General features: G+C 40.0%; 2 protein-coding genes across 2 annotated transcripts in view; both read right to left on the reverse strand.

The window, feature by feature from the left end:
* Window positions 1–9,000, reverse strand: part of swap70b (switching B cell complex subunit SWAP70b) — a 36,127-nt gene extending 27,127 nt beyond the window's left edge. Inside the window, exons 1-2 of the mRNA XM_080863529.1 lie at window positions 8,786–9,000; window positions 6,046–6,186 (exon numbers count right to left, since the gene is read on the reverse strand). Of these exons, the coding sequence (XP_080719655.1) occupies window positions 6,046–6,186; window positions 8,786–8,881 (237 nt within the window). The 5' untranslated portion in view covers window positions 8,882–9,000. The remainder of the gene's footprint in view (window positions 1–6,045; window positions 6,187–8,785) is intronic.
* Window positions 9,001–14,420: 5,420 nt separating this feature from the next.
* On the reverse strand, window positions 14,421–22,209 carry wee1 (WEE1 G2 checkpoint kinase). Its single transcript, XM_080868299.1, has 10 exons — window positions 21,236–22,209; window positions 20,570–20,784; window positions 20,112–20,178; window positions 19,086–19,258; window positions 18,522–18,790; window positions 17,226–17,315; window positions 17,047–17,132; window positions 16,783–16,953; window positions 16,085–16,230; window positions 14,421–15,666 (listed from the first exon to the last, which is right to left on the reverse strand). The coding sequence occupies exons 1-10, from the start codon at window positions 21,722–21,724 to the stop codon at window positions 15,513–15,515; spliced, it is 1,860 nt and encodes a 619-aa protein (XP_080724425.1). The 5' UTR covers window positions 21,725–22,209; the 3' UTR covers window positions 14,421–15,512.
* Window positions 22,210–23,366: the final 1,157 nt, after the last annotated feature.

Genomic DNA, 23,366 nt, shown 5'->3' on the forward strand with positions numbered 1-23,366 from the left:
ACGGTTTCAAGATCTGATGTAACCTGCTATTGTGCTCATTTAGGTTGAGTGCCTGTGTAGAAACCTGTCTTAGATGTTAAAGCGATAGTACTTCCTCAACTTTTGAAAGTCACCCTGAAGCATTGCTTTACTCAACACTGCAAACTAGGACTAAACGTCAATTAATTTTGACGTCTAAATGAAGTAAAACACTTTTTTTTTAATTCACAAAAAACAAAAACAAACATTCCTGTAGTGTATTACTCTTTTCTCTGTGCATCTTTGTTCTAAATCAGCGGTCCCCAACCCCCGGGCCTCGGACTGGTACTGGTCCGTGAGTCGTTTGGTACCGGGCCGCGAGAGTTGAGGCTCGGGTGTGAAATGTGTGGTTTTCAGGGTTTTTAAATCGGTTTTCAGCGTTATTTTGTTATAGTTTTTATTGTTAACTCGGTTTTCCTGGGTCTTTTCACGTGTGTTATGAATAAATCTTCTTTTTTCAGTACCGGTACTAGTTTTATTTTGTTGTATTTATCCACGACACCTTAAAGGCCGGTCCGTGAAAATAATGTCGGGCATAAACCGGTCCGTGGCGCAAAAAAGGTTGGGGACCGCTGTACTAAATTATTATTTTAAAACAAGAAGCACTCAGACAGCACAAACTTCAGCAAATTCAACTCACCCCCTAGTCTCTGTATTTATCACTTTGGCCTTCAGCTCAATCTATTGACCTTGATGGAAAGATCAGAGGTCAAATGTGACATATTTTAAATCTTTATAAAGTCATCGCAAACATGACTCCACACACCTACAAAGATTTATCAGAATTTGTTCAAACTTCTCCAGCTACTGTGTTTACAGAAACACGACAGCCAAACTTCTCTTTAATTGGCCTCGGCATCGTCACCTCTCCCATCAGAGATAGTCAATCTCTATGACATCATTCAGAGCCTTTTCAAGCCAAGACAGAAGAAAATGCAAAAATAAAAAAAAATGAGAGATAATAAAAATGTATTTCATGTACCTTAGCAGCGATAAATTAAGTGTGTATTCAATAATAAATAAGCAAAATAGATATCCTCATTTACTTTAGCTATGCAGATTAAATGTGGGTTTGCCTACCAGTAACTTATCAGTCATGCTGATTCTCAGATGGTACAAATGTGTATTGAATATTTGTTGCTGTTGGGAGCTTTCTGGAGATTACTGAAGCTGAAAACAGCTGCAAGTCTTTTGTGAAGGTGAAATTACTGGCAACTATTAAAGACTGTAACAGGTAAAGATTGTTTGTGAGGCTAAAAATAGATTTTGGGTGGAGTAAAATTAAAAAAAAAAAGTTACATGCCGGTGTAAAGAGGCTCCTCCCATCATGAATATTTTGCCATTCGTCACTGGTTCTGGCAGTAAGTCTGACTCAAAAACAACATATTCTGCTGTTGTTATAAATAAGGACGTGTCTCTCATGATGATGTGTTCAGGTAGCTGAATGTGTTCGCATCATGTTTGTGGTTCTGAATGCTTAATCACTCTGCAGCAACACAACATGCGAGGATAGGGTAAAGGGGAAGTCGTGAAAGCAGGATTTGTTACGAAAGAGCTTCTCTTTGCGTCACGCTCGTCTTGTTTTCGTTTTGTTCTTAGCTCGCTGGTTCTCGCTGTCTTTTCTCCTCCTCCCCTTCAAGATCCCTCTCGGTCTTTTCCCTTCAACAGTGAGATCCTTGTCAGCAAATCGCCCCCTCCTCTCCACTGCCACATGTTCATTAGGATTCAGGATCTAAACTTCAACCTTATCTCACACCGAAACAACACAACACAGAAATGTAACAAGTGGAGTCAGACTAGAATAAACTGGAAGACAAAAAGAAAATCTTGTTACCAGTTCAACCGGACTGTCTGCTTTTTAAAAATCACAGACTTCAGTGGAATGAGAATCACACCAGTGACAGGAGCAGCTGAATGTTCAACACAGTATGATGTGATATGAAAGCATTTGAAAAGGGGGAAGTAGTAACAAAGTGCTTTTTTAATGGTCCACAGCACAAAACAGGTGCTGTTAGGATGGTTCATCACCAACATCTGGCATCAACATCCTCATTTCTTTAAAAAAAGCGTAATAAATATACATAAATCTAAACACAGACTGCTGAGGCTCTCATTAGCAGATAACTAAAGGTGAATATTGCGATACAACTATGAAAGCATCCTCCAGTTACTGTAGCCAAATCTTCCTCTCCATGTCTTTTGTGGTTAGTGTGAATTCGAATGACAAAGTTCACCAAAACTGAACTATAAGACACGCTCTGCAGCAAGAACACAGATTACTCCAGATCTGACATTATTTACATACACAACTCTGTTAAATAAATAAACATTTGAGCATTTCTGATGAAAAGAAAAAAAAATAGATATAGGCCCCTCAACTTGGGCAAAATTCAAGGAATTCTTATTTTATTTGTAAAGTTCCTAAACAGAAAAACCAGCCCATTAAGCTGTTAACCCTTAACAGAACAGTCCATGTTCTGTGCATGAATGCATTTTAAATTTCTGTTTTCCCCTATTAAATGTGATGTTTCAGAAGAATGGATTTCAAATTAAGATAATCGCTTTAAGGCATGTTAGCACAAAAGTCTTACTGCCAATCTGCTGCAGCTCAGCGAGGAAACACTGTGCCTTACAAACCCACCCAATCAGTCTCAGACTGGTGAAACCTCAATTAGCTTCAACACATTTTTACATGAAGTGAGGACTCAGGATTTTGTCCTCCATCTTTCCTAACAGCAGAGAACTATTGCAACAAGAGGAGTCACCACAGCGGTCAACACTTTCAGTGACTGTGTGTGTCAAAATTCTTGACTTGGAACAATGAACTTAAGTAATCTCTGTTTGTAACACAAGCACACACACACACACGTTTCTATGTAGTGCAACATGCTATCACACAACAAAGTGTGCGGCCCTGAGCTTCAACATCATCATCACTTTTCTGCTACATCAGCAGTGGTAAGTGTTTCAGGGTCATGGTACAGAGTTCAACAATCTCATCACACCAACACACGTCTCTGTGCTCTTATAAAAGAAAATGTTAGAGGTCTGCCTTTTATTTTCTGCTGCACTATACGGGTGAGTTGGTGAGGATAATGTACAGACTGCCTCCATCTGCACTTCCTGTCTGCTGTACAAAGGCACAAACACACACGCAGTTTAAAGTTTTTCCTGACTAGCAACTGTGTTCACTTGTAAAATAAGATACTTGCTCTCCTGGGTTTCGGGTTTCTGACACACACACACACACACACACACACACACACACACACACACACACACACACACACACACACACACACACACACACACTTTCCTTGTGTGACAGGGTGGAGTTTCCTCAGGAGTGAGTGAAGTTGAATGCTTTGAACACCACCCCAAGCCAATGCATGGGTGGGATGGTTGTGTGTGAAAAATACACGTGTGTGTGTGTGTGTGTGTGTGTGTGTGTGTGTGTGTGTGTGTGTGTGTGTGTGTGTGTGTGTGTGTGTGTCTTCCTCAAACTAAATCCAGCATTTAGTTTCTTTAAAGAAAATGTGGTTAGAAATTTTCAGCACCAATCACGAGCACGTCTTAACTACACAACACGTATGTCAAGTATGTCTGCTTGTCCAGAAAGAAATTATTTAAGCAGCTTTATCACAAATCACTTCAGACATAAAACAGTCAGAAATGTGCACTGCCACAGAGACAACGAAGAGGATAAACAAATACAAACAGCCTCTCTAAACTAGTGTTAATCCAAGCTTTCTATATATTGAAGCTCCAGCTGAACCAACTGGTCTGCTGGAAATAGTCAAGTCATTTTAAGGGCAAAACAAAAGATTTTTCTATACGCCAGTGGAGAAATGTATACGGGTAGAAAAAGTATTTTATATTCATTGATCAGTTAATTAACAGATCAATTTAATAAAGTGTCACAGATTATTGAGACATGAAGTTAGCAGTGAGCACAGTCTATCAGGTAGCCAATCAGAACTCATATTTTTACAAGTATCTATTTTTTTCTTACATCTTTAAAATGACTGAAATGGAAGTTGTAAAACAAACAAGCAAACAAACCAACAATAATCAAATGCCATACTAAACTACTGGAAAATATAAAAAAATAAAATAAAATCAGCAAAATTCAAGAATAAGAAGTCTTAAACCCTTCATTAAGACAGAGTTTAAGAACCTTTTTAAATCATGGCAATAGCCACTTAGCACGGATGTTATACAAGAATTCCAAACATTCAGAAGGAATTCCACTAGAGCTCACTGCTGCTCATGACATGACTAAATAAGCATTTTCTCTTGTCATGATGTCCAGCTATGCAATCACAAACGCTCCATTCATCCCGTGACCCCGTTATTACATCATCACAAAGGTCTGATGTTCAATAAATGGTTTTGTGCTGCCGTCTCGGAGCAATACAATGATGGATGGACACAGAGGGTGACACCAGCACAATGTAGCTACTAATACACTGTGTCCATCAATGGACCTTTGTAGTGCACGATTAAATATGACTAATAAATAACCTTTAAACATGATCAAAAACAAAAAAACAAAAAAAACAAGGGTTCTGCAAGAGAAAGTTTGTGAACCCTTTGGTCATAGTGGGTTCCAATCTTAGATCAAGTGACAGATAAATAGCTTTAAGTCTTTATCTAACACAGTGTAATCAGTCACAATGCAGGCTGGGAAAAGTATGCCAGCTCTTGGTTTAGTAACTAAAAAAACCACATTTAGCTTCAACACCCTCTATAAGATAAGTAGCTGCTTATGACACATACACCACAATGATGAGAATTTGGGAACATTACTCCCAAAACGTGGTTTTTAATGCAATTATATTGGCATGTTTGTACAAAATGTCAGCCCATGCCACAGCACCTCAGTAGCATTAAGATCAAGACTCCAAAAGCTACCTGTGATCAGGTTTTAAAAGTATTCAGAGATGCACAAAGTCTACTTAATGAAAAAGTCTCCTCATATCAAGAAAGACCAGTCGGTATGAATCATATCTTGATCACAACTTTCTCAGTTTCATGTCTAAATGCCCCATGTTCAAACATCTACCGTAAGACAAAATGTCTACGAAATCAAAAGCTGCTACATCCCATAGCAGAGGATATCTTATAAAGATTACACAAAGACGTTAAACTACAGCAAAGACTTGCAGAAATCTGAATCTGTGCCCATTCTGTTGAGTACGAGGCAAATACTGATTGAGAATGGTTCTGCAAACACTGCACATGTCAACTGTTAAGCATGAAGGAAGAAGCACTGAGGTTTGACACTAGTTTGCTATGTGAAGGCCCGGATGCTAAAAATGGACCCGATTTATATAGTTTTTCTGGTCTTCTCAACCAGTCATTCAGTGCTTTAACTCTACACATACAGCACTCTCTCAGACACCCGATGATGTTTCACAGTTGGTGGCGTTTAATATTTTACCCAAGAAATTATGGATTGGAGAAAATTTACAGAACAATATCAGGTCAGCTGTTAAAATAAGTTAGGATGATGCAAGAAAACAAGAAACTGAAATAACTGCTTGAGAGAAAAGAACATGCATTTCAAAAAGAATTGGCTACTTTGAAGATAATTCTGATTTTATTTGTCTAGAATTGTGATTGAGAGGAGCATCACACCACTATTTATGAGTGGCCCATACAGGCAGCTTTTGCAGCCCTGACGAAGACTCGGGACTGTTGCTCTCAGGGACAAACAATCAGCAACTATAACATGACTCCAATCTCCTGCCTTAGTAGAAAATAGATAAAACGCCCACAAAGTACTTGTTATGGCTGGTCAAGCCTCTGAACAGCCTTCAGCTAATGTATCATTTTCAAAGCAAAGTCATGAAGAGTTGTAGCGCAGACTGATAATTTGCCATTATTATTTCCTCTATAACAATGGCACTTATTGTTTGTCAGTGTGTTGACACTGAAAAAGACAGCGCCCTAGATATAATAAACACCACTTTACTATCCTAGGCTGACAAAGTGTGACTGAATGTGCTTACACAGCTGACTGACCTTATCCAGAATGAACTTGTTCAGGTAAGGCATGTATCCCTGGTTGGAGACAGGACCCTCGTCATCATCTTTGAAGTGCTCCTCCAGAGCCACCGGGTCATGGGGAATGTTCATGACTGTACATAAGTTGTGGGACAGCACCTGAAATCAGAGGTGAAAACAATACTTACTAGTTATTATAACGATCGATTGATATGTTTAAGTCAATTTCAGCTAATAGTTATGAGTTACATTCCATTTAAGCCAGGTCTTGGCCGTTTCTACCTTTGCTCCCTGCAGTTACATTTCTTGAGAAATGCACTTGAGGTTACATGAAAGGTCACAGCGTAGGGTTAAAGTCGTAGGTTACAGTCGACATTTACAAAATAAAACAAAATGTAAATACTGTTCCCTGTCATACAAAGGCCCCTGCCCAGAATTCCTTTTGACGACTCGCAGCCGTGTGGGGTTGCACATGTGGACATGACAGCAGTAATTGGAGAACAAGTGTGGCACAACCAAGAGAACCACAAAGGAAGCGGTTTCACCATTTTCAACAGACGTGGAGCGTCTTAAAGCTGCATTGCATTTTTTTTCTCCTTTTTTAGGCCACAGTTGTGTAGAAACTAGTCTAACTATTGTGCAAGTAGCAACAGGGACATTCCCAGGATAATAATAAAAAAGAGGGGGACCAGATCAGAATATTTAAAGTAAGTATACTATAGACAACTAATGTTGAAGACACGGTGTGCACGTATGCAGCCCTGTGCCCTGGTACCAATGACAATGCAGTTATTATGCATTATCATCGATGCAATAGCTGTACAAGAATTTAAAGACGGTTTTGTTTTGAGTAACTATTTCAGACAGTCGCCAAGCATATGTAGGTAGTTCTGATGTGCGTTTGGGATCACTGTCCTGTTGGAACATCCAACTGTCTCCAAGTTTCAACCATCTACTGTTGATTTGAGGTGAAGTTGAAGAATATGAAGGTAGCCCTCCGTCATCATTTCATCCACTTTGTGCAATGTACCAGTATCACTGGCAGCACAACAGCCCTTGCTTGACATTCATGTCCGTGTTCTTAGTTTTGACAGAGTCACCTTTACTCCTCCAAACATACTTCTCGTGATTGTGACCAGACACCTCAGTATTCGTCATGTCTCATATAAAACCGTTCTCCAGGAGGCATTTGGCTTGTCCGTGTGGACAGCTGCAAATTTCAGTGGCACTTGAATGTGTCAAATTTGAAGTAGTCTTGGTCAGCACCCTCTTAGTCAATGAAGATGTAAAAGTCACTTCACTGTAGGCAGAATAACTTGTACTTGCGTGGAGTTGTTTGAAGGGATGATCTTGGAATCTGCAGTTGTTTAGAAATGGCTCCAAAAAGATCTTCCCAGCTTGTGTAAATCTACTGTTCTCCTTCTTAGATCTTCACTGCGCAATTTTATTGTTCGGAGTATTAGTCAGTCAACTGAGCTCTGTCAAACAATATTTTCTATTCCAGCAAAGATAAACTACCAGTTGTAGTGAATGGTGATGACTAATGAAAAGTTTACCCCCTTGGTTTTGCCATGTTAAAACCCACTGTATAACCTTCAGCTCCACTTATTAAATAGAAATACTTAAACGACAACAAGTACTTGAGCTACATTCAGCCATTGTTCCTATTCATGCTCTCATCCAATGGTGTTTGGCATTGTTAGATAACCAAAGACTATAATCTCTGAATCACTGAATCAAATTTTTGCACATGTCGAGGAGCGTGTCAGGCTACATTTCACTGTGTGTTATACTTGTATAACTATGCATGTGACAAATAAAGAACCTTGAACCTTGAACCTAAAGTAGTGTAGTGGTTGGCACCTCACAGCAAGATGATTCTGGGTTTGAATCCACCGGCTGGAGGCTTTCTGTGTGGAGTCTGCATGTTCTCCCTGCATTTGCCTGGGTTCTCTCCATGTACCCCGGGTTCCTCACCCTTCCACAGTCCAAAGACATGCATGTTGGGTTCACTGGCGATTCCACATTGACTGCAGGATTGAATAGGTGTCTGTCTGTGTCAGCCCTGTGACAGACTGGCACTGTCCAGGGTGTACCCTGCCCCTCACCCTATGAGAACTGTGTTAGAACCCGACCCTGATAAGGAGAACAAGATGGATGGCCGGTACATTGGCAATAGAGGGTGGGAACCCAGGAGGGGCCTATGCCGTCCCATGCCCTTTCTCTTTGCACTTACCCCAGAGTAGCAGCGACCATTTTCACTTTGGTTTGATGCTCCTGAAGTGAAAAGTGTTTTTGTTTTTTCCATCCGTTCCTGAACAATGTTTGGCTGGCACAGGAGTGTGAGTGCGTGTTGTTTACATACATGGAGGTATCTCCAGGAAATTTGTACTCATATAAAAATATCTTCTACTTGGCTGTGTTTTCAAGTGGATTCTTCCAGTGATGAGAGGTGTATGCAGATCTTTTGAATAACTTTACTTTCATCTGCGTTAAAGCCTCCTTTTCAAACATCTGTTGGCTCTACTTGTTCTGTGGTGGTTTTTAGTGTGGGATTCTCCTTTAATCGATGTGCAAACTGTCAACAGGTGCGTCTCAGCTGATGCTGCCTAACAGAAGTGTGTGCGTTTGTTTTTTTTTTCACGCAAATCAGAATAGGAAGGAACGGGTTCACTATTTTGAAAAAAGCCAAAGATCCTAAAGGTTAAAACCTCCAGCGGCCAAACGAAACTCAAAACCATCAAGGAAAGCAGCTTACCTTCAGCTGAGATTTAGAGACTTTCCCGCTTTTGTCCACATCCAGAGCTGTGAAGGCATGCCAAATGGACTTTAAAAGTTCATCCCGCAAGGCCATATCGGTGGAATATACCTCGTCTTCTTCTCCTGTACTTTTCCCCTCTTACTTCTCTCCTCTCCGGCTGCGTGTGTGTCACTCTTACTCTCTTGCTGTGTGAACTGTCTCTCTTCTGCTGTTGGACACGACGGGGAAAGGTCACGTGACCCGCCGTCAACTGCTGCGTGCTTGGCATCGTGATGAAGAACTGCAGCACCGCTCAGCGAGAGGAGCGCACACACATCAGGCACGAGTGTGTGTCACTGACGCTCTGTGCGGAGGGTATGTGAGGACTTTGTGGGTAAAAAAAACATTATTTATTTTTTACGTAAAAAATGACACATAATAGGTGTTTGAAACTACCTATGTTTCTGTTCTGTGTCCTGTTTGTTTGTATACGTGTCTTTTTGGCTGCTGTTACAACCAAATTTCCCCTTGTGGGACAATTAAAGGATTATTCTATTCTATTCTACCTTGCTAAAAAACAGAGAAAGTCGTTAACATATAAATATATGGAAAACCTAAACTGCCAGCTCAAAATTACTAAACTTTTAAAAATCACAAAATATTATTATTGTTACTAGTATGCCAATTATATGTAAATAAATAATAAATAATAATATTTTAGGCATTCATTTTGATAAAAACTTGCATGTTTTGTAGATGCATACAAAGGTGAGTTGTTAAGTTCACCTGTTGATTGATTGACATCAGTGCAGAGATCGTGTACACATGCCTTTCTCTAATATTTAATGACATTCATTTATCTGTGGTGTCATGTAAGCCTTTTATCTCTTTATTTTTCAGCGGTTTTCTGACAACTTAAAAGTGGGAAATTAAAGATTAAAATATAAAATTTCTGGATTTAAAAATGTTGCTTGATTAAGGCGCTAAAATGTAACTGAGAATATGTTTGTGTTAAAATCTAGATGGCTAAAAGTATTTGAATATTCTGAAAATATTTTACAAAGTGAAGTGACGGTCTCAATTTTTGGATTAAACTGTAGTGAAGTTTTCACTAAAGATTTAATATCCTCATCTGAACGTCTGTGGAAATCTCAGATAGAACCAAGTCAGTTTATGTTATTTTATGCAAAAAAAAATTTATATAATGAATTTTGTTTTTACACAGTGAATTTTTACTTGGGTTTAAAAATGAAGCAGTTATGATTAAAACTCCTGGAAAATAAATTAGTACCAAATTTGTGACTAATTCTAGATGGCCTGACCTGTAATACTTATCGTGTGATTTAGAAGTGCCACATTCTATTGCCCTAACATCTTTGAATTCAATTCAATTCAATTCAATTTTATTTATATAGCGCCAAATCACAACATAAGTCGCCTCAAGGCGCTTCATAGATACAGAGAAAAACCCAACAATCATATGACCCCCTATGAGCAAGCACTTTGGCAACAGTGGGAAGGAAAAACTCCCTTTTAACAGGAAGAAACCTCCGGCAGAACCAGGCTCAGGGAGGGGCGGGGCCATCTGCTGCGACCGGTTGGGGTGAGAGAAGGAAGACAGGATAAAAGACATGCTGTGGAAGAGAGACAGAGGTTAATAACAGATATGATTCAATGCAGAGAGGTCTGTTAATACATAGTGAGTGAGAAAGGTGACTGGAAAGGAAAAACTCAATGAATCATGGGAATCCCCCGGCAGCCTATGTCTATTGCAGCATAACTAAGGGAGGATTCAGGGTCACCTGGTCCAGCCCTAACTATATGCTTCAGCAAAAAGGAAAGTTTTAAGCCTAATCTTGAAGGTAGAGATAGTGTCTGTCTCCCGAATCCAAACTGGAAGCTGGTTCCACAGAAGAGGGGCCTGAAAACTGAAGGCTCTCCCTCCCATTCTACTTTTAAATACTCTAGGAACAACAAGTAGGCCTGCAGAGCGAGAGCGAAGTGCTCTAATAGGGTGATATGGTACTACAAGGTCATTAAGATAAGATGGGGCCTGATTATTTAAGACCTTGTATGTGAGGAGCAGGATTTTGAATTCAATTCTGGATTTAACAGGAAGCCAATGAAGGGAAGCCAAAACAGGAGAAATATGCTCTCTCTTTCTAGTCCCTGTCAGCACTCTTGCTGCAGCATTTTGGATAAACTGAAGGCTTTTCAGTGAGTATTTTGGACATCCTGATAATAATGAATTACAGTAGTCCAGCCTGGAAGTAATAAATGCATGAACTAGTTTTTCAGCGTCACTCTGAGACAGGATATTTCTAATTTTAGAGATGTTGCGCAAATGGAAGAACGCAGTCTTACATATTTGTTTAATATGTGCATTTAAGGACATGTCCTGGTCAAAAATGACTCCAAGGTTCCTCACAGCGTTACTGAAGGCCAAGGTAATGCCATCCAGAGTAAGAATCTGGTTAGATACCATATATCTAGGCTTTTCAGGGCCGAGTACAATAACCTCAGTTTTATCTGAATTAAGAAGCAGAAAGTTAGCGGCCATCCAGGTCTTTATGTCTTTAAGACATTCCTGCAGTTTAACTAATTGGTGTGTGTTATCTGGCTTCATGGACAGATAGAGCTGGGTGTCATCTGCATAGCAGTGAAAATGTATGCTATGTCTTCTAATGATACTGCCTAAGGGAAGCATGTATAATGTAAACAGAATTGGTCCTAGCACTGAACCCTGTGGAACTCCATAATTAACCTCAGTGTGTGAAGAGGACTCTCCATTTACATGCACAAACTGGAGTCTATTAGATAGATATGATACAAACCACTGCAGTGCAGTACCTGTAATACCTACAGCATGTTCTAATCGCTCTAATAGGATATTATGGTCGACAGTATCGAATGCTGCACTAAGGTCTAGCAGGACAAGCACAGAGATGAGTCCACTGTCAGAGGCCATAAGAAGCCATTTGTAACCTTCACTAAAGCTGTTTCTGTGCTGTGATGAACTCTGAAACCTGACTGAAACTCTTCAAATAAACCATTCCTCTGCAGATGATCTGTTAGCTGTTTGACAACTACTCTTTCAAGGATTTTTGATATGAAAGGAAGGTTGGAGATTGGCCTATAATTAGCTAAGACTGCTGGGTCTAGAGATGGCTTTTTGAGTAAAGGTTTAACTACAGCTAGCTTGAAGGCCTGTGGTACATAGCCGATTATTAGAGATAGGTTGATCATATTTAAGATCGAAGAATTAATTAATGGCAGGACTTCTTTGAGCAGTTTTGTAGGAATGGGGTCTAAAAGACACGTTGATGGTTTGGAGGAAGTAATTATTGAAGTTAACTCAGAAAGATCAATTAGAGAAAAAGAGTCTAACTTAACATCAATGGTACTAAGAGTAGCTGTAGATAATATTACATCTGTGGGATGATTATTGGTAATTTTTTCTCTAATGATAAAGATTTTATTTGTGAAGAAGTTCATGAAGTCATTACTAGTTAACGTTAAAGGGATTGTTGGCTCAAAAGAGCTCTGACTTTTTGTCAGCCTGGCTACAGTGCTGAAGAGAAACCTGGGGTTGTTCTTATTTTCTTCAATCAGTGATGAATAGTAAGATGTTCTGGCTTTGCGGAGGGCTTTCTTATAAAGCAGCAAACTATTTCTCCAGGCTAAATGATGATCCTCTAAGTTTGTGACACGCCATTTCCTCTCCAGATTACGAGTCATCTGCTTTAGGGTACGTGTTTGAGAATTATACCACGGAGTCAGGTACTTCTGATTAGAGACCTTAGTTTTCACAGGAGCTACAGTATCCAGAGTCGTATGTAGTGAGGAGGTGAAATTATTAACAAGATAATCGACCTCTGTTGGGGTAGCGTTCAGATAGCTGCTCTGCTCTGTGTTGGTACAGGGCATTGAAGATGATAACAGTGGGTGGATTATATTCTTAAACTTAGTTACAGCGTTTTCAGAAAGACATCTACTTTGATAAAGTCTACTCTCCACCGCTGTGTAATCAATTATTGTAAATGTAAATGTTATCAGGAAATGATCAGACAGGAGAGGGTTTTCAGGAAACACTGTTAAATGTTCAGTTTCTATGCCATATGTTAAAACAAGATCTAGAGTGTGATTAAAGTGGTGGGTGGGTTCTTTTATATTCTGAGAGAAACCAATTGAGTCTAATAACAGATTAAATGCCATGTTGAGGCTGTCATTTTTAGCATCTACATGGATGTTAAAATCACCCACAATAATTATTTTATCTGAGCTCAGAACTAAATTAGATATAAAGTCTGAGAAATCAGACAAGAAACTCTGTGTAAGGCCCAGGTGGACGATAGATGATAACAAGTAAGACTGGTTTCTGAGTTTCACAGCTGGGGTGGACGAGGCTAAGCATCAGGCTTTCAAATGAATTAAAAGTCTGTCTTGGTCTTTCGTTAATTAATAGGCTGGTGTGAAAAATTGCTGCCACACCGCCCCCTCGGCCTGTGCTTCGAGATTTCTGGTAGTTAGAATGACTCGGGGGTGTTGATTCATTTAAACTAACATAATCATCCTGCTGCAACCAGGTTTCTGTAAGGCAGAGTAAATTAATTTGTTGATCAATTATTAAGTCATGTACTAACAGAGACTTGGAGGAGAGAGACCTAATATTTAATAATCCACATTTCACTGTTTTACTCTTTGGTTCAGATGTGGATACTTTATTGTTCTTTCTTTGTAATTGTTTATGTTTAAGTTGTTTGTTGCTGGTTTTTAGTTTGTTTTTTGTCTTTTTGGAAGCTGACACAGTCTCTATGGAGATGGGTTTTTGGGGGGGTAGCAGAAGGAGAGAAGCTGCAGAGAGGCGTGTAAGACTGCAACTCTGCTTCCTGGTCCCAACTCTGGATAGTCATATTTTGGGGGGTTTAATAAGTTTGTCCATATTTCTAGAAATGAGAGCTGCTCCATCCAAAGTGGGATGGATGCCGTCTCTCCTAACAAGACCAGGTTTCCTCCAGAAGGTTTGCCAATTATCTATGAAGCCCACATCGTTTCTGGGACACCACTCAGACAGCCAGCAATTTAAGGAGAACATGTGGCTAAACATGTCACTCCTGGTCTGATTGGGGAGGGGACCAGAGAAAACTACAGAGTCTGACATTGTTTTGGCAAAGTTGCACACCGATTCAATATTGATTTTAGTGACCTCCGATTGGCGTAACCGGGTGTCATTACTGCCGACGTGAATTATGATCTTACTGAATTTACGTTTACCCTTAGCTAGCAGTTTTAAATTTCCTTCAATGTCGCCTGCTCTGGCCCCTGGAAGACAATTGACTATGGTTGCCGGTGTCTCTAGCTTCACATGTCTGAGAACAGAATCACCAATTACCAGAGTTTGACCCCCGGCGGGTGTGTCACCGAGTGGGGAAAAACGGTTAGACACATGAACGGGTTGGTGGTGTACCTGGGGCTTCTGTTTAGGACTATTCTTTGGTGTGAGAAATACTAATGCTGATATACTTTGTTGTATATCATTATGCTGGATGTTGTTTCTATTTTTTGTTAAACACAAATAATCATTTGTACTTAAAGATTCATTTTCAATCTTTCTGAGAGTTTTTCTCTCATAAAAATGCCACTGAACAGAAGGTGAAGTGTAGATGGTGAGAATTTATTAAAAAGAACATATGTACATGGTACAACAACAGAACAGACAACAGAAAAGTTACTGTTATGGGGTTACAAGAACAAAAGGTTGAGGAATGCTCGCCTAAACAGTAATCGAAGACAAGCGTTATGAAAAACAGACAGAAGAAAGAACGAACCAACAGAACACATGAGAATCGTAAGAACGGGACGATGATTGTAGTAATGCTACAGGCAGGGTTGGCAGCACTGATCAATAGGCAAGATTAAAAGCATGGATCAATTCTAACCTCATAGATAACAAGTTGGTTCACTGGTTGCGGTACTTCACAGACATTGGATAATTTTTTTATTTATTTTTTTTTAGCATGATCTATTTCCATCCGACCAGATACAAAACAGGATGGAAACAGGAGCTCCTGCTACTTGAAAATAAGAGCCAGTGACAGTTAACGATCCAACCTGAAACAGACCAAACCCTGACACACAAAAACATGGATAGCAGCAGGTTTTCATTTTCTTTTCTTTCTTTCTTTTTTTTTCTCTTTTGAAACAATGTGGTAAGCGCCACATGTTACCTCCAAAGTGCTCCATTACAAACACAGAAACTGTAAGTTCTCAGATCCTCTAGTAGCCAGCATCAGGCATGCGACAGGCAGTAAGGTGCGCACGGCTACATTGAGTACATTCACACATGGGGGGGGAAGCTTCACTGCAGTTTTGATCTGCTGAAATGCACTTCGACTTAGTCGAGAGAAGTGCAAGGACAGGAATGGAGAGAATTGTCTGACATCTATGCAAACCTAAAGAATGACAAAGTGTAAAAGGTAAAGCAGCTACCTTCCTTTCAAAGAGAAAAAAAGAAGTCCACTGGTGAAAGGACTGAACTATATTGGCAAAGAGTCTAGTGAGATGAGTTCAAGTCTGGTGCATCAACACTCTACAGCTTTGATTGGACAGAGGAGCCCAACTCCTCGACTGACAGGGTTGTCCTCCAAAACAAAAAGTTGTTTTTTTTTCTTTTTTAAGTGATCAGTTCTGGTTAAAAGGTCCATAAGCCTTCGTGTTTCACTTCTTATCGGGATGGAATAAAGTCTCAGTATATTGTGAGGCTGACCGATCGGCTCATTTTTTTCCCAATAAGCCTGGTGGTTCTGGAGTTCTGGACTGTGGAGCGGGTTAAGATCCTGTCCGTGGATAAAACTTTCTCCTCGGCTGCCGCTCTAGCCTGCTGGGCTTTCTTCAGCTCTCTGAAGAACATTAAAAGAAAGAGGGAATAAATGAGACACGTAGGAGATGGTAGACCACACTAAGAACAGTCCTAGACTTAGCTGAAAACTGTAACCAAATGAGCTAAGATAACTGAGCACAATCCTTGGGTTTCTCCCTCAAGCTCACTATGCTCACTGTTTATTATTTTAACTAAGGAATACAAACAAATTGCTGAATACATATTTCTTATAATGTGTTTGCTACTTTTATTTTTCAAAGTGACAGAGCAATGATTCCCAGCCCCCTCCTTTAACACTGGTGCAGGATAGGTACTCCATAACTGGCTTATTTGCTGCCATCACACAACTTGTCCAAACAAACTAGGAATTTTCAGACTGTCAAACCACTGATGAGTGAAGACAATAAACACCTGGTAAGCTTCTGTGCAGTACGTACTTTTGAAGCAGGGCGTTCTTAAACTTCTCTGCGTTGAGCTCTACTCGGAGCTGATCAGCACTCATTCTGGCAGTGGTAAGAAGTACCGGGTGTTTGATGAGGTCAGAGGTTGATGGGCGCCTTGTTGGATCAGGGTGGATCATAAGCTGGGGAAAAAACAAAACAAAACAAAAACCTATAAATAAATTCACCAGAAAACTAAGCTGAGGTTGACAGTGCTCAGATTTACAAAAAAAAAGAAAAAGAAATACATTAACTACAATTCAATTATTAGATCAATTGTTTGGTTAATAAAATAAATAACAACATTCAAGACACTTTTCCACAGGAAGGCTAATATAGCTTATCTGGCATGACTCATGCCAGAGGCCAGGGTTTGAATCCACCTCGGCCCATCTCATGTGAAATTCCCTCTCACTCACTCCCTACTGACCTGTCTGCTCTCTCCTGTCCTATCAGAATGAAAGCTGAAATTTTAAACTTTTCAAGCACCCAATGAAAGTGCTTGAGAAGGGCCGCTTGAAAAACTTGAACTGGCCTGCACTGTCTCATAGAAAAATAAAAGTTTATCTTTATACATTAAAGTAATTGGGAACATGCAGCTTGGCTCAGATAAGCACAAAAGCTACGACATAATAACACCCATTCTTATAAACTCTAAAAGGATCTAAAAGGAAAGACAAGTGTTGTGCAGTTACCTTAAGAAGACTGAGAAACTCTGGAGAAAGCACTTGAGGAATGGCAGGGAGTTTTCCCCGTCTGATCTCGTGCCATTTCTCTCCATTGGTGGGTAGAGGTTCGGCCCCTGACGCGCTGACAACAGTCAGGGCCAAAGCAAAGATGTCTGCTTTTGTCAGGTTACTGTAATCCTAAAAAGAAAACAAAAATTATGTTGGACGTGCAGCAGAATAAGTACAAGCATTTTTTCTTTTTGGTTTGTTTTTTTAAGCAGGAAAACAAACCTCTTGTAAAACTTCATTAGCCAGGTATCTGCTGTCGCCCTCTTCAACCTGTGGATTGTTCACTCTTGTCACATGACCAAGATCACCTGGAGAGGGAACGCAGGTGAATGTGAGAATGAGCTATCTGACATTTAATAAAATGACAAACTAGATATTATAGAACTTTGGAGTGAGCGTACCGATTTTGTAGATGGCAGTAGGAGTCAGTCCTTCATCCTCGTCACATTCATCACAGCTCACTATGGATTTCCGTGAAATAAAGATGTTGCCTAAACAAAGAAAGCTTCCATTAGTTTCGGACTAGGAAACTTTAATGTTAAATGTCTCATCTCCTTTTCTATAAAATATAAGAATGAAGGCCAATCGCAACCTCAAACACCTTAGTGTGGATTTTTCCTGTTTTAAAATGGGCATATTGGGGGGCAGCTATGCAGATCAGCATGAATGGGCCACATAAAGCAGGGGTACACATTTCTTAAAAGGGGCAAACAGATTTAACGCTGTGGGCTACATACAACCCACTTTCACTTCAAGTGGGCTGGGCCACTTCAGTTCAATCCAATTTACATAGCGCTAAATCACAACAATGGTCGCCTCAAGGCGTGGCCTCTGAAACTCCCCTGCTGTCAGTGTAAACCTATGTGACATTGTAATATAAGAAAAGTAGTGCAATTTCAACTATACATCATAAAGGTTTTTCAACATGATAAAGAAAAGCTGCACTAGTCAATTAAATAGTAGCCATTACTATACAAATAGCTTAAATAGTAATAAATATTTGTGTAAAAACTGTAGAAAAGGTTTTGACATCTCATTGCTCAGACTGTTGTTGTGAGTTCCTTTAAAGAAAGAAAAAAAAATCTAATTTCTAAGGTAGATTTCTAGTCCTAATTACTTAGATGTATCAAGAATATAGGAAAAGCTGTAAAACTTAAGAAAATACAGTTAAAAGTCTAAAAATTATGTCCTCCTTCACATTTTTCAAAGCCATGCAGTGAGCCAGATTGTTTTTCCTGGGCTGATTCTGGCCCCCAGGCCTCATGTTTGACACCCCTGGTCTAGGGTAAAGCTAAGGGACAGACTTTGAACAACTGAACTGAACCAGGAAACACAGCCCTGTCAGAAGAGAGCCTGTCTTAATTTTGCCCATTCATGGCATATAGCAAAGACAAAAAACCTAAAGAAAGTGATGACAGATAACAGTTATTTCCTGTTATTTAATAAGAACAAAATGTATATTACTTTTGAGTAACAAACAAGTCATCAAGTCTGTAATGACTGTTCGTTTTAACCAATGTGCATGATTTTTCTGGCTGTCTTGAACTTGCCGAGATCCCCGAAACATTTTTTCAAGCAGGAAAGCCCAATAATCCAACTTCTCAATAAGTTCGACGGCCATTCTTTTATGCTTTAAAAAAAAAAATACATCAAATATTGCAACTCCCAATATTTTAACATCAAGATCAATTACTCACTTGGTTTGATATCCATGTGCACCAGAGAGGTTGAGTGGATGTACTTTAGTCCCTGTGTGACCTGCACAAGCAGATTTTTCAGCTCAAGCACCGACAGGTAGCAGAGCCGTCTGTAGTTCTCTGCGATGACGTCAGACAGCGTGCCGCCGTTGCAGTACTCATTCTGGATGAGCATGTGGTCATCTTCAGCCCAGGCTGAGTAGTAGCGTACCACATGGGGATGTTGGCCCAGCACGGCATGAGCATACACCTCCCGTAAGGCATTTTGCCTGTGAAGGAGAACAGACCGTTTTAATTAGGACGTGACTGGAGCTGCTTTTGTAGTTCACATGAGTGGAGGTCAAAACTTTCCAGTAAAAGAACTTTTAGTGAGCTCCTTTAAAAACATGAAAGAGGAAACATGGGTCTCTTTGGGTATATACACATGTGTCTTATTACAAACACAGTAGTACAGGTAAGTTTGAATAATCCAGCCATCTTTCCACTCATCCAATTTGTATCCAATATTCACCACAAATAAATATGATCTTCGTTTGCGTAGTTTAAACAAACCAATCTACTTACTCGTCTACTGATCCCGCCAGAGGTTTCTTTGACCTCTTGATGGCATACATGCAGCCGTCAAGCCTTTTCACGCACTTGAACACAGCACCGAACTCCCCGCAGCCGATTTTCTCCAACTCGAGGAACTCTGAAGCATACCGGGACGTCATGTTGCTTTCCATCATTGTGATCCTCTGAGGGCGGGAGAGGAGTTTTAACAAAAGAAAATCTGATACAATCACTGAAATCCAACCATCAACCAGCACGAAGCTCGCTTTTCCAGTCCAGTTACCACCGAAACCAACAGGTTTACCCAGCTAATAGTTTTGAGGCAATTTACATATGAAATACACATGTGAATGAGCCGTTTCTATGTTGTGTTTAGAATAACAACGAGCATTGTGCAACATACTCGTTTTGGAATTTCCATTTAAATCTCGTTCCACAACATTTATAACTTCAACAATTACCAAATTTTCCTTTGTTGTAGATTTGTTAATTTAAAAAAAAAAAAGTTAACCTGTGTGGTTCGTGTTTTGTTTTTAACTTTCGTGGTATGTTTCACAAATTTTACATCTGTAGCTACAAATTTAAAAGGAACCAAATAAAATTTAAATAGCAGCAAACTTTTCTTCACATAATTTCCCCTATAAGAGAAATTCATTTTACTTATGTTTATATGTGGCTTCCATTAAAAAAAACAACATAACCAAAACAGAATTCTAGACCTTTACCTACAGATGGAAAACCATTTCTCGAAAAATATTCTCTCATTTGGTGCTCTTACTGATCGTGATGGAAAGATGTATTTAACAAGCCCAAAATACACCGCACATATTTATAGAGTTTGACATCTGGTGACTGAAGGCTTCAATATATGACAATTTAGTCATTTATAAAACCTCAAATCTCTCAGACTCCTAGAAAACACTATTCACACCCAGACAGAATAAAGAAAACTTTTCTGGTTTGCAGTGCCAGCAACACACCCCAACAATAAAATAGAGGCACTGAATCTGACTAGAAATGACAAGAACATCTAAATACCTTAGATGGTGGCACCACTTCCTCCTCTCCTTCACCGTCACTCGCCTCCATGTCTTCTCCACAGGAGCTACAAGTGTAAAGATAAAGAATAATGTGGGTTAGCATTCTGTACAGCAGGGGGCAGCACTGAGGACTTCAAGAGCACATGGCAGAGTTCAGTGGTAAACCTCGGGTCTTATACTGCCAAATGTTTAGATATTCTGAAAGTGCTGAAGGAAACAGGTAAAGTTTAATACAGGTCTACAAAATCGGCTACTACATTGTGTGTTTAACGATTGTTGCATAGCTGTATTAACATTAAGGTAATTAAAGACTAACTGTTATGGCTGGGAAATCTGGAACAAAATCATTGACAGCAGTTTATCGACTCCAACAGCCACATTTCAAGTACAATGACGTGTAACACGCGCTTTTTGAGGACTGATCTAAAGATGCAAAATATAAAGTTATGAGCTTACTCATTCCAGTGTGCTCGCTTTCTGTTGATTCTCTGCTGTGTGGCAGACTGAATGAGGAGGGAGTCAGGGGTGAAGGGGTTAAAGTTGACCAGGGGGGTCTGCTGTCTCTTGCCACTGTCAATAAGTGACTTTCCTGAAACGTCCACTTTCTTGAATAAGGAAACTCTCCTGCTGGAGGACCCCGGGCCTGAGCTTCTAGCTCTGGACAATAAACTCTGCAAAAGTCAGTATTAGAGATGAGAGAATAACAGAGCAGAAGGACTAAAAACACCAAAAAACCATCTGTTTCAACCAATATGCGCATAAAATAAGCTAAGAACAATAACTGGTATTTATAATGTAAAGGTACTTTAAATTAAATGCTCACTCGTTGATAGACATGCCCAGACATACAACTGTGTGGATGACTATAACGTTATGCAATAAGTACAGTTATACATTAAGTGGGTCAGTGGGTGATTAACGGACTCTCCAGAAGTTCAAAAAATTTGAATCAGTGTGTTTGCTAAAAGGCCTGATCTCTTTCCACTTTTAGGCCCGAAAAGACAGAGAAACGATCGAAGCAGTAAGCTAAACTACAGAGACAAGACAAGAAAGTGCACTCAAATGTTCGGTTTTGCAAGAGTCTGATTATGAATAATGTCTCAAAAATTAAATTACATTTACCTTTGGTGTGTGCGGTGTGTCAAAAAGCCGCAGTTTCTTGAAGGTTTTGTGCGGGGGTGTATCTGGACAGTCCGGGATCGGGGAGCTGGATCCCCCGTCGTCCGGAGATCCGGGACGACAGGGAGACCCTCTAAACAGCCGAGAGTTTTTCCGAGGGGATGGCGAACAGTTGGCAAATATAACACTGCTGGGTGACTGCAGGTGAGTTGGGGATCCAAAACTCTCCTCCTCGTCCCATAGCTCCACGTCTTCGTCCCCACCGGACTGATTCAGGGGGCTGCTGCTCCCGTCCAGGCATTTATCGGCGATGATCCGTCGCACTGGCATCGGGGAATCCATCTCCGTGAAGCCAGACTCTCCCCCTGTGCTGTTATTGATGTCCTCGATGATGTCGTCCTCTCCGTCGCTGCATGTGAACTGTAATTTCTGACGGATTGGCAGACTTTTGGGAGAAGGAGATCCGTGCCGATGGCGGCTGTAGCTCGACATTTTCAGGATTTAAAACCCGGCTTCGTTGACGCCGTAAAAAAAACAAAAAACCCAAAAACTGAAAAGCACGCGGCGGATCCACAGCACTGCTGAAATGACGTTTTTTTTTAATGAGATACAACACTTCTAGTTGCCTCAAATTAAAGGTACTGATCCAAAAGCCTGAAAAGAACGACTTTTACCTTCAGAAGCTTCGCCTACAAAGTTAATGTGTTTGCTGAATCTCACACGCCCATCCAACGCTAAAAATGGCCCCGAGAACAACGTCCGAAGTTGAGCTGATATTGAATTAATTCCGAAAAATAAAGCCCCCACCCGACGGGTGTGAGTGTCCGTCACTACCTTCTTGACGGCTGACTGACAGAGAAACACGTCTTTCCACAATTAAACCATTCCAATGTTTACAAAAAGTTTGAATGAGTCAACTACCAACTCCTTCCTATCACGCGCGTGGGAAAGGACTTCCCGCGACCGTTGGTCACATGCCATGCGCAGCCAATCACATCTCGTCCCTAAATTTTGAAAGATGGGCGTTCCAGTGCGGTTTCGGGAGACGTTACGTCATGAATAGCAAAGCAACAATCTGGCGCGAACGCGTGCCTTTACACGCTGACCGAGACGCGACCATTAAGGACAATTTATTCAGGCGGAAAGATCAAAGACGCCGCGATAGATAAAGATCAAGTAAACATTAACATAAACACCCACCCGTTATATACAAGTTATGCGAGTTAGTATGTTTATAGTAGTTAGTAAGTTTATTGACAAAGTTTTTTCAATAAATGCTTAATAATTCAAATATCTGAAACTGTCATTAAGTTTACATTTTTGAAAATAAATTAATGTTTAATCATTTTGAAAAGGGCTCAAGTTGATTAAGTGATTTATGAAAAAAAGCAGAAAAATATACTGCTGTATGAGGATTCTATGGCAGATTTTGTGCACGAAGGTGTTGAAATGGTGCAAAATGCATCAACGGAGTATGGGAGACGCCTAAAACACACTAGATTTAAAAAAATGTGGCTAAAAAGAAGATTTCGTGCAAAAATCTCATTCCCAACTTATTCATGCAGTACCAGTTTCTCTCTTGGCACCCTATTGTCTGCTTTATCTACATCCACAAAGACACAGTGAAACTCTTTCTGACCTAGGGTCCATCAACAGTCTGGAAGCAAACAACACATCTATATTGTGCTTTCTCAGAATGAAGCCTAACATTTTTTTCACACATCTTCATGGTATGGTTCAACTTTATTCCCGTGTAGTTACTACAGTTCTGCTCTTTGAAAATCAGTACCAGTACACTTCTTCTCCATTCCTCAGGGTAGTTGAAAAAGTTTTCCATGTACTGTAATGTGTTTGCACAATGCTCTTTTTAACTATTCTGGATCTTTTTTTATTGTGCTTGTCATTCATATCTTTCTGTAATCTTTTATAAAAATTTTGTGTTATACAGTTTCCCTTTGTCCTCTAGGTATTTTTACCTTCTAAATGGAGCAAGGTTGAAAGGAGACAAAGTTAATAAGCACGTGGGTGTTGAAAATCAACTGCAGTCACACAATCACATTTTTTTGTTTGTTTTTTTTATTAGAAATAGCATTAGCTGTACACTGCAGTACTGTGCACCATAAACATTAGAAAG

This window comes from Rhamphochromis sp. 'chilingali', assembly GCF_963969265.1.
Source record: "Rhamphochromis sp. 'chilingali' genome assembly, chromosome: 2".
Classification (NCBI taxonomy): domain Eukaryota; kingdom Metazoa; phylum Chordata; class Actinopteri; order Cichliformes; family Cichlidae; genus Rhamphochromis; species Rhamphochromis sp. 'chilingali'.